Genomic DNA, 11,516 nt, shown 5'->3' with positions numbered 1-11,516 from the left:
TTGCATCTCTTATGACTAATGATAAATAGAATGTTTATATAAACTTTTGATTTCTTCATCTTTTAATTGACTCTAAAGACATTTTCATTCTTTGGTATGTTTTCATTCTTAATCATTATAATGATTAAGAATAATAATTCATCTTCCTGATGATATATGTTCAGTTAGATTTTTTTCTCATTTTATCCTTTGCCATTTAAATTCACATGCATGATGCTTATGATATGCAGTTTCACATTTTTATGTAGTGAAAAATGTAAATAAGTTTTAGTATGATTTTTCTCCTTGATGGCATACTTGGAAATTTCTTCCATATCCCAATATTTTAAAATACTCATTCATATTTTCTTCTTGCATTTCAGTTTCATTTCTTACATTTTATTCTTAATCTCAAATTTTATATATTTTAAGTGTGAAGTAAAAATCTTATTATATTCTAAATGACTGGCAACTTGTTTCCAGCACCATTTATAGAATGATCCTTTTTCCAAAAACTACATTTATCTTATACTATACTTACATATTTTTCTGGCATTTCCAGTCCATCTTTAATTTATTCCTTGCCAGTACAAATGTTTAAAATTATTTTTCACCAAGACTAGAAATGATAGTAATGTTAAGGGTAAATATTTATAGCTCTTACTATACACCATATATTCATCTTAACAATTTTCATCTATTAAATCATTGAGCTGCATAGCAACAAACCTGCCTCTTCTAAATGATATATGTATTCTTCTAAAACTTCAAACTCGGGGCATCCCTGGTGGCACAGAGGGTTGAGCGCAGTGCTGTGAAGCTGTCCGCAGCCTCTGCAGTGAGGGTTTGATTCCCTGCAGGCCAGGGAGATTCCCACATGGTGTGGCAGACCTCTCCTGTCGCACCCGCTGCTCCCGTCAGTAGTGTATTTCAGTCAGTCTGCCTGTTCTGCTCCCCACTCTGTCTCTGGTGAATCCTCTCGCCCTCCCACACCTCTGGCCTGTACCCCAGCTCTTGTATAAAAATAAATAAATCTTTTTTAAAAATTAAATAAATAGATTTAAAAAAATAAAAAGTGAAACTTCAAACTCTTCAAAATCATGTGAAAAATGAAAGGACTTCCAGGGTAGACATTGGAAGAGATTACTGAAGACCTATGGAACTTTGTAACCAGAGCACTAGGCTGCCATAAAAAGAATCATACTAAATTGCCTAGAAAAATGCATCTCCACTAACTAACCTTTGCATCCAGCTTCAGTCAGTTGTTCACAGTCTCTAAACTGGGGTTTTGGCTTTTCTAGAACCTTTCCCTTCTGCCTGAATTGACTCCAATTATATAAACACTGATTTCTTTAATTCAGTTGTGAATATGCTATCACATCCTTCAAAGTCCTTTAGCATTTCAAGATTTTCTTTATTAAAACATTTCAGAATTTGCTCACTAACCTCAAAAAAATCAATCCACTAAGCTTTCACTGATAACTTTATAACAAACTCCCTGTTCCTTCATATGAAATGTATTGCTAATCCAAAAATTGTCTAAACATGTCTTCTTGTTACTAGAAAAAAAAGAATAAAATATTTGCTAGAATAAAATGGAATGAAAAAATCTTATATATCTATATTCTGTTGAAAAGTGTCACTCATTTTTGATCTGCTCATTCTCAAATAAAGTCTTATAAACTTTTCTTTAGTCTTCATATTCTTGAATTGCTCTAGAATGTTCCTGAGTGTGACAAGAGTCCCCCCATCTTATCTCTCTTGTTTGGTACCTTTGATCTTTTTAAATCAAGGAGTTTTTCCTGTTTATTGTCTTCTCAGTACCTAATTGCTGAGAAGAAAAACCATACAGGGTACAATTTCACCAAATCATTGGATTTTTAAGATCAATGTGTATATTTAAAAGTCTTGTGATAAATTTTTTCCTTGTAATAAAAAATGTATTAATTAAATCAAGGGTTTTTTAAATCTATCTTTCACTCAGTACATTTCTTGCTTATTAACTCTTCAAATACTTCATTATTTTTCTCACTTTCCTTCTCTCTCTGGGACTCCTTTTAACATAGATATGACCTTTCTTTTTGTGCCATATAACTTTTCTAATCTTTTACATTTTAATCCTTTAATTTGTTTCTAATGCCTTCTGAGAAAATTCAGTGATCTTCCAGTTCATTAAGCTACCTTCAGCTGTATCCATTCAGCTACTTAAATAAATTGTGCAGCACTTTATTTCTTCTAATTTAGATATACAAATTTTAGAAGTCAAAAGAGAATCATACTTTTCTTTACACAAGACCTGCTAGCTTAGGAAGGTATCTGACCAAAATTCAGAGTCCCATCTTTGCCAAGATTTGGAGACTTGTCACTACGAATCAAAGAACACATTCACAGAAAAGGAATTACCAAGGACACAATGCTGAGCACTAAAGTGTGAGTGGTGGTGCTTCCCACTGACTCCATGTTACAGCCAAATTCCTTCTAGTAAGTTTATTGTGTCACATGAAGTTGGAATATGTAAAAAGTACAGGAGTGGTGAAGCATTTACATAATTCAGATTCTGTACATACTGTTATATGTTTTAGCTTTAAAAAGTAAAGTTAAAAATATATTACCTAACAAAAAAAAAATATATATATTACCTAAATTTATAAAATTAATAACTGGTAGGATGACAAATAAAACTAATCAAATTTTGGAGATGGGAATGGATTTGGGGTTAAGTGAGATAATTCTCAAACTTTGATTAAAAAAAATCCAAAAGTTACAGCTCAATGTTGATAAACCAAGAAAGAGAGGCAACATCTTCTTATTTAGAGTTGTGAGCATAATCACTAGAAGAACTAAGACAAATGATAAAACTCAACTCTTTCTCAGTGGTAAGACTAACAATAGGGAGTGGAATGGGGAAATGTTCACCTTTCTCTACCTTTTAAAACTTTTTTAGCTCTCTTCTATCATGCACCATCAGAAATCACACCACCTAATAGGAAGGAAAACTAGTAATCTCTAAACACACGTGCATGTGTGCACACACACAGAATCACATGGTTGCAGCTGCAGCTCTGGGAATGCAAACTGTAAAAGATTCAATTACACATGAATCAATTCAAGACCATGGATTTGCCTCCAGATTTGTTTTCTTGTATAAAACGCAAAGCAGCCTCACACCCCATCATGAGCTATACCTTGTACAAAATATGAAGTAAATCAAATTCCAAAAGGTAACAGGAAAATGCCAGTTTTTTGTCCCTAAGAAGAGTCAAGTCATAGAAACTTTGGTCTGCTGTCATTTTTTTTTCACTTAAGATTTTTATTTTTGCATAGAAGAACTGGGTTGTAGGCCAGAGGTGTGTGGGAGGGTGAAAGGATTCACCAAAGACAGAATGGCAAACAGAACAGGCAGATCCACTGAAATACATTGCTGAGGGGAACCATGGGTAAGACAGGAGAAGTCTACTGAGCCATGTGGGTTAGCTCCTTGGCCAGGGATTGAATTCAGGCCGTTGCAACAGACACAGTGGTAGCGCTGAGACTTTAACCCCTATGCCACCAGGGAGACCCTGTTGTGATTTTAGATCTTGGTTCTCAGGTAGCCCAACCAATATCAGAGTTGAAATTTTAGTTATTTATTACAACTTTTTTAAAATAGTCATAAACTTGATTATTCAATAGGCTAATCTCACTATGAAGTCACACAAGATGAACTTAAGGTTTATTAGGAAAAGCACAAGTATATTTGTCATCCAACAATCTGGGACTGTTCTTACGCATCATTTACCAGTTGACAATCTTGAGCAATCATCACTACAGCTTGAGTTTTCTCATCTGCAAAATGGGAGTAGAATTATGAGCAGCAGAGAGCTGCTATTAAAATCTAATGAGAGACTAGACTACACATGAGAATACCTAATAACACGTAAACCCCAACACAAACATTAGGGACTGCTGTTATCATTATTCCAATTGGTCACGAAGGAATTCTACTTGAACACAGGCATGTTATATAATGGAAAATTCATCCTAATATATAAAATATAATCAAGATAAAGCATGCCTCTACTTGAAAAGACCGGACATTATCATTTCCAGAAGATAAAACACACACTTATGCTCATGCAATTCACAGTGGGGCCAGCACTTTCCTGAATGATACCTAATATCCACCTGTGCCCAGCACGCTCACAGCTTTGAACAAAGAAAGATATATGTTGGAGAAAACAGATCAGTGAAGGTAGATTAGCATGGTTAATAACAAGTAAAAAAAAATTAAGTATCTCAAGTGTTATATTTTGTCTTACATATCCGATAGAATTGAAGTAAAGAAAATGTATTCAAACAGGGCTAAAAGGCAGAGAAATATGCAGGAAGAGGGCTGGGATTAAAGGAGGGAGAAGCAAAGCTAGTTCTTTAAGAAGGCAGCATGAGGCAAAGGAAAGCCCTGGGCCAGGAGAAGGAGACTAAAGTCTGGTGTGAGCACTGGCATCAGCTCTGCAAAACACTAGGCAGACCATTGCCCATTCTGTGTCCAGCTCCTTCATGTTACAGAGGGTGAATTGCAAGACCAGTAAGAACAGCTAGCTGATCATTATAAAATGTGTAAAACTGTCTACTATGGACTAAGTGGTGTTCTAGGCAACAGAGATGTAGGAGATACTAACACAGACACAGTCCCTGCTGACATGGATCGGACATTCCAGATGATCTCCATCAAGACTGGCACCCAACTCTGACTTCAGGCTGTGGAGGCCCCAGATGGAGAGTCAGGAGGCTCCATGACTGCTCTCTTTGTGAGAAGAAAGTGCCCCTCACTCCCATCTTGCTCCACACCAGATCCCAGGTACTGGAACTTAATATATAGATTATGATAGCCAGCTAATTTTTATTGTAAAAGGAAAGTCTAGAAATCACAGAAACTTCCAAAAATATAAAAATGTTTTCTTTTGCTTTCTAGTAAGATTTCATAAGAGATAATTTTTTTAAAAAAAATTGATGCTTCTTTTTTAAAAGATCATTTCTAAAATCACTGAAATAATGAACAGGTGCAATTTCATAAAAATTAAGGATCACTAGACTGGTTATTCCTAATCTCTGTTCCCTATAATAGGAAGGATATAACTGATAAACATAATTTTTTTTTTTTTTGTGGGACCCTCACCGGCGGCCGGGAAAAGAACTGGCGCTGCAGAGGCTGCGGGCAGCCTCGCAGCCCAGGGTTCAACCGCTGCACCACCAGGGGAGGCCCTAAATGTAATTTTTAAAGTAATGAATCACTTGCTATTTATATGCTATATAAAACATAACACCTCTTTTACCATAGAACCCCACCCCTAATTTCTTTAAATACATTAAAACAATGTACTTCACGTTGTAAAAAGACAAGCAGTACTGATTTTTATTCTGTATTTCCTGTTCCTATTGATTTGGTGTCACAATGGAAAATGTTTAAAGAAACAAAAGTCAGCTCTGTTAGAGGAAGCTATCAAAAGAGCATCTCCAAAGATCTGACCACACTTGGCACCTTCAGCTTATGGGCCCCAGGACCTCTAAGCACACGCTGCCTTCCGCAGGATTCTCTGACAAGACTGCTTCACCCTGGGGTTACCCATGATCAGTTCGACAGAATGAAGAGAAGGATAAGCAGCCATAAGTGTCTCGGAGATGAAGAGAGAGGTAGGACGAGCGGAAGACTTGGCACTGACAGAAAAGGGGACAGCCAGCACGTAAACAGTGTGGAGAACAAAGAAGCAACCCAGGGACTTCAGGGCAGTGATGTGAGCCTCGGCCCAAGCATCACTCCTACCAGATGTGCACACCTGCATCTTCCTGTGACGTCTATACAAAGACACTATCAGCATCCCAGAGGAAAAAGAAACACCATGAAAGGCAACCCACTTCCTAAACTGAGCTGGACCATATAGATATACACAAAGCGCCAAGGTGAGCGGAGGTACAGAAGGCTGCTGTTTCCTTGGGAAGAACTGTGGAGCTTTAAGTCAATGTGAGCTACAACCAACAAACTGATCACGAGGCACCCCAGAAGTCCCCAGAGACTGGGCAAATAAGTCTTTGTCTTCCCTTTCAGCCACAAGCAGACAGGGTGTTCAACAGTGGTGATCTTCCTGCAGTAGAGGACACTGAGGAAAGTGGCAAACCACAGGCTGACCTGGCTTATCAGGACACAGAAGGTATTGAGCAGACGATGCCAACGTCTGCTCTTGGAAAATGGAAACAGGCTTAAGTCCATCATAGTCAGCCACTGAAGGAGAAATCTGCAGACAGCCAGACCCAGGATAAGGAGATTGTAGACAGAGCCCTTGAATTTCCTGACCAATTCTCTAAAACTCCAGACAGCAAGGACTCCGTTTGCAACCAGGCCAATGAGAAACTCAGCCACTGCCACCAGCATCAGCAGCCCCACGGCAGCAGGAATCAGCATGGCTGGGAGCAGAGATGCCACTGCTGTCCCAGGAGGTGGGCAGCTTCAGGCAGATGAGCGTCTGCAGCCCCTTGGCCAGCTTCAGGTCCCCCGAAGTGATGCTATGCTCACAATAAATTTTTATACTGAGAAATCTGGCTTTGCCTGGGCTGGCACTGCTCCAACCTGCCCTCAAGCAGACTGACAGCTGTGGCCAGGATCAGAGTTTAGAAGTTATGATTCCCTCTGTATTTGCATGCACAAGCACGAACCCAGAGCCTAGGCTCGGAGATGGAAACAGCACCACAATCGTCAACCCTCCTTCTCAAGAGTCATGGGCTTGGTACCAAAAATTATATACAAAGGAGCAGGAAACCCAAAGTCCCCTTATGAAACCTCCAACAGCCTTTTTTAAGGCCTGAGCTAATCATGCCCATTGTGATGATTGCTTAAGGTTATGGAAAAATGCAACCTTCCTTCCTCCAGTTTCCTTGACCTGGTAAAGACCCGCTATCCCACGTTTATTTCCAAATATACTCACACTGGCAGCAATTCCTCTAGTTGGCAATCAAGAAATCCCAATCTCTGGTTTAATGTCAATGGCTGGGCCACTGACAACCACTCAGAGAGCTGTCAGTGCATTGGAGTAAGGTGTTTACTTTATCTGTCCCTGAGGTCTGGCCTACCAGCCAGACACCAATGTGGGATGATGTGCTTGTGGGCTTTTTGATAGCAGGATGTTCTCCAGGTATTATGGTGAAAATGAGAGGTTATGTTCTGACATAAAGAACGGGCCCAAGGTGGTAGCTTTCAGAATGCCTAGATTGTCCCATCTTGTTTCTCTCCACTATTAGGGATAACCTTAATGGTAATTTTGGGCTTGGTGTTTGGACCAGGCCTTTGAAATGTATCATGTCTCTCTCTTCCACCTTCAGATGATTGTCCAACAAAACCCTCAAACTACCCCACCCTTGACAGGACCCTATGCCACTGCCCAGCACTTCTATCACACACTTTAATGTCTCCATCCTCTTTATCCTTCCTTTTTTTTTTTTAAACTGAAAATGACGCATCAGCAGGATGCTGATAACAATGGTCAGGGAAGTGCAAAATCACACATGTTTAAGTGTTTATGAAGAAATAATATGCAGTTATTTAATATCTTAACAAAGATCGTTTTTGCATGGTATGGGAAAATACTGACAACATACTGCTAAGTGAAATGGAAATAAATGTATACATACAATGTGATACTAATTTTTGTAAGAAGCAATATGTACATACAAAGAAAACTGCAATTAGCAATTAGGTGGGAAAATTCTGCTATACTTTAAGCCAGGCTAGTGACTCCCAAGGATCATTTACCATGGGAAACTCATTACCCAGCGTTCCTCAGCTAAACCTAAAAAATAGAAGTGGCAACGTCAACGGTGAAGTTTTGTTTAACCTGAGGAGCTTCCCTTTATACTTTAGTACCCAAGGGAACAAATTTCCATTATACAGGGAAGCAACACCCATGCAAAATGCATTAATCACAATGTTCAAGAAAATTTCTTAGAAAAACTGCTAATTTAAATATATAAGTCAAAGAAACTGTAGGATAAACTGAAATACAGGTACTTGGGCCAAGGAAGTCAGACTACCACAAACGATAAATTTCTCTGGACGACGAGAACTTTGCTAACAGAAAAATCTTGTTCCCAAACTATGAGGTGACTTCAATCATTACTGAATATAGAAATTTCACTATTTGTTGAAACAAAGAAACTTCTTTCCTTTTGTTTTCAGTTTAGGATGTGTGAGAATAATGAGAACAGAATGTCCTGGGTGGTAAAGAGCAAAAATGATCATATCAATAATTCCAGCCTCCAGGCTCATCCCTACACAAGGCAGGAAAATGAACATGGTAGCAACGGAATAGGGGATGTAGAGCACCAGGAAATAGATCATCAGCTTCATAGCACCCACATGAGCTGCAGTCTGGGGATTCCAAAAAGCAGTGGTGCTTCTCTGCAGCGTCTGTACATGTCTCCGCAAGGAACTGATTAACAGGGAAGCAGACATCACATTGATGATGAGCTGCAGGAAAGAACTCAATACCAAAAACGTTGCGAAAGACACAGTGTCCACACTGATGTGAAACTCTGTGCCATTTCTCCCAGCCAGAAATTCAGGATGGGGTGATGTCTGTAAAAACACAAGATACAGGAGCGTGGTAACGGCAGAAATCAGCACACAGGCCAGCAGCAGCTGGGGGACCTTTGCGGAGAGATTTCGTTTCAACAGTAGAAACAGTGAGTGTTGGAAGTTAGTGATCTTCACACAGTACAAGGCGTTGAGCAAAGTTACAAACCAGAGGCTATTAGAGTCCAAAAACATCCAACAGAACATGAAAAAGGTGGATACATGTTCTGACTTTTCAACATTTGCAGAAACAAACGTGTATATCAAATATAGAAGTAACAATCCCAGCAACAGAAACCGGTTGATGCCCAAGCTAAACAGGAGACTGTCGAAACTGGAGAGTCTATGGTTTTTCATCCAGGTCTTACAACTGACGACTGCAGTAAACAGACTGGCAATGAGCCCGACAAAATTAAAAGTCATGGAGACAGTAACAGCAGAGAAAAACACTATGTAACGCATCTTGACTCACTGAGGATTCCGAGTGGTGCTGCCGATGCTGGGAGCAGGAGGAAGGCTGGAGTGTGCCAGCCTCAGTGCCCAGGCCGGGAGGACAAGTCCTTCTTGTGTTTCCCCAGTGCCCAGTGTGGCAAAAGAGCCATTAGTGCTCCAAGAGCCAGCTGCTTTTACTGAATGCAAATCTTCCAAAGATTGCCTTACTATTTCTCCTTCACATCCTGCTTTCCTTAGAAATGCCTCATTATGGCAGCTGAGGTGAACCTGGCAGTGCTCTCCCCAAGACCAGGAGAGCTGCAGGGAGGACACAGGGCAGGCCCAAGGCCTTCAAGTCAATTGACAGATTCCCAGTCCACCAGTATTTGGTCCCTATTCATAGTGAATGCAGCTTTTCTTCACAACAACCCCAAATAAGTCAGGAATTCCAAAATCACTCCTATGCGCCCCAGCGCCCAACAACATAGCCACAGAAAATCAGTCCAACTTCCCTCTCCCCTGTGATCTGTTGGTGTTGTAGTGATTGTCGCCAACTATGGTTCCAGCCATGCCAACATGACCCTTTTATCCCTTAGCACCTACAATGAATAACAGTTATCTAACTCAAATAGATCAAATTCAAAAAAGGCCTTTGTCACTTAATTCCATCTTTTCATAATGATTCTGTACTTACTTGGTGTTTTCTCACTAATTACATATATAGATTAGCACCATAATGATTTGCTGTGATTTGATTTCGTTTGGGAAATAAATATCAGCTATCACTTGTTTCCTTTATGATCTAGGTGCATGCTCAGATCCCATATGGCTATTCCCTCTTGGTATTTAACTCCCTATGAATGTATTTTGGTCCCAGATACACTGTGATGCTTTGATATAGGTTTGTGGCCAGACAACTCAATGTCTGATTTCTCTGTAACTGCTGAGGTAGCAATGGTGACACCATGCCGGTAAATGACACTGGCCAAGGCTAGGAGAGAGAGCAGGGCTATAGCATCTATTGTCTACTTTAGCTGGTGGGTGGAACCAAGGTACACTTCCAGATACAGCCAGCACACGCCCCAAACCAGCAGCGAAACAAAGCATACAACATTCTGCTACCAAATTCGTATAGGAATACACCGGAGGGTGGGTAAGATCGCAAGACTAGCAAGTACAGCAGAGGGGAAGACATACATACACAAGGCCCCGTAAGACAGACGACAGGAAGGCAAGCTAGTGGAAGCCTTGAGTAGAGCCAGGGGCTCACAGAGCCTTTTGCACAAACTAGTGGGCACTGACTGACACATGCCAGCTGAGTTAAACAAGCAAACACACAGTGAACAAGCAAAGCAGCTATGAAAGGGAGGATTATGTTATCACATGGATTTCTACTTCGTTACCTATAATATAGATCATTGCAAAATAATTAAATTATTACAAACACCACATCTGAGCAGAATGAATAATATGGAGCAAGATCTGAAAATAAACTTTCAGTGAGGAACTGATAGCTGAGTTATTCCCCTGCCCCCCAGGGGATTCAGAAAACCAGGTCCTTTCCCAAATAGACACCGCCCCCATCACTGTGTCTCGAGGCACAGTAAGACTGCTTTCTCCAGCAACACACCCACTCCCAGACACAGCCCAGGCCCAGCATTAATAAAGGGCAGACCACAGATGTCTGGGATTACACCACAGTCTGACATCTCCAAATCTTGCATAAAGATAAACAGAGAAGGGGATTCCACCTTCACCCACATGCTGGCCTTCAGTTTAATGACCAGGAGTGGTACTTCAGCGTTTTCCCTGCACTTAATTTGACCCTGCTAGGTCAGGGTAGATTTAGGGATCACAGTAAGAGTAGAAGGGAGGGACTCCTCTGAAGTTTAAGCAAAGGCACCAAGAATCAAAAAACAGCCAAGCCACAATCTAGTGAGGTTATGTTCAAGTAAGTAACAGGAAAATCTCCACACCTGAACCAGAGGCAGCATCAAGATTTCAAAGAAGGAATGAAACCAGGAGTCAGAGCAAAGCAAAGTTGTCAAAGTGACAGAAAGTAGGAGCATGTGTTCAAGAGGGGGTGGAACGAATAAGAGATCTGGGTCAGGGTTTGCAAAGCAGATGTCAATCAACACAGCATGGATTTCCATAAACTTCCCTGTGCAAAAAGCAGCACAGACTTCTACTGGCTACAGACGCACCCATCTCTGAATCCTTATTTTTTAAGAATTTTAAATGAATTATCAAATCATTCTTTCAAGTTTCAAATGCAGATTTTCAAAAGATCATTTTAGGTTAAGTCAGATTTACGAACTTCCCTAGCAGCTTCAAGAGGCAAGTATCCATTTGAAAGTAAACAGTGTAGATCAAAAGATATTTTATTTTCATAATTTTAGAAACAAATACGTAAATATAAGAACAATCCTAAAATTAATTCGGGATTCCATATGACCAAATGCCAAGTAGTGTGTTGACCCTTCAAAACACAATCCCATTCACAAAA

General features: G+C 40.0%; 2 protein-coding genes across 2 annotated transcripts; both read right to left on the bottom strand.

Moving 5' to 3' along the window:
- Positions 1–5,504: 5,504 nt before the first annotated feature.
- TAS2R5 (taste 2 receptor member 5) lies at positions 5,505–6,415 on the bottom strand. Its single transcript, XM_037518468.1, is given in 2 exon segments — positions 5,505–5,845; positions 5,848–6,415. Coding segments are annotated over 2 exon segments (909 nt in total).
- A 1,725-nt stretch (positions 6,416–8,140) lies between these two features.
- Positions 8,141–9,040, bottom strand: LOC119254315 (taste receptor type 2 member 4-like). The gene has a single exon (XM_037521460.1). The coding sequence runs from the start codon at positions 9,038–9,040 to the stop codon at positions 8,141–8,143; it is 900 nt and encodes a 299-aa protein (XP_037377357.1).
- Between the last annotated feature and the right edge of the window lie 2,476 nt (positions 9,041–11,516).

This window comes from Talpa occidentalis, unplaced genomic scaffold (assembly GCF_014898055.3).
Source record: "Talpa occidentalis isolate TD23 unplaced genomic scaffold, MPIMG_talOcc4v2.1, whole genome shotgun sequence".
NCBI classification, from domain to species: Eukaryota; Metazoa; Chordata; class Mammalia; order Eulipotyphla; family Talpidae; genus Talpa; species Talpa occidentalis.
Note: the sequence above shows the minus strand (reverse complement) of the source record. Positions and strands in the feature narration are given on the sequence as shown.

Coding starts and splice junctions, on each gene's coding strand:
- LOC119254315 (XM_037521460.1), bottom strand. CDS start 9,040: ATGCGTTACATAGTGTTTTTCTCTGCTGTTACTGTCTCCATGACTTTT.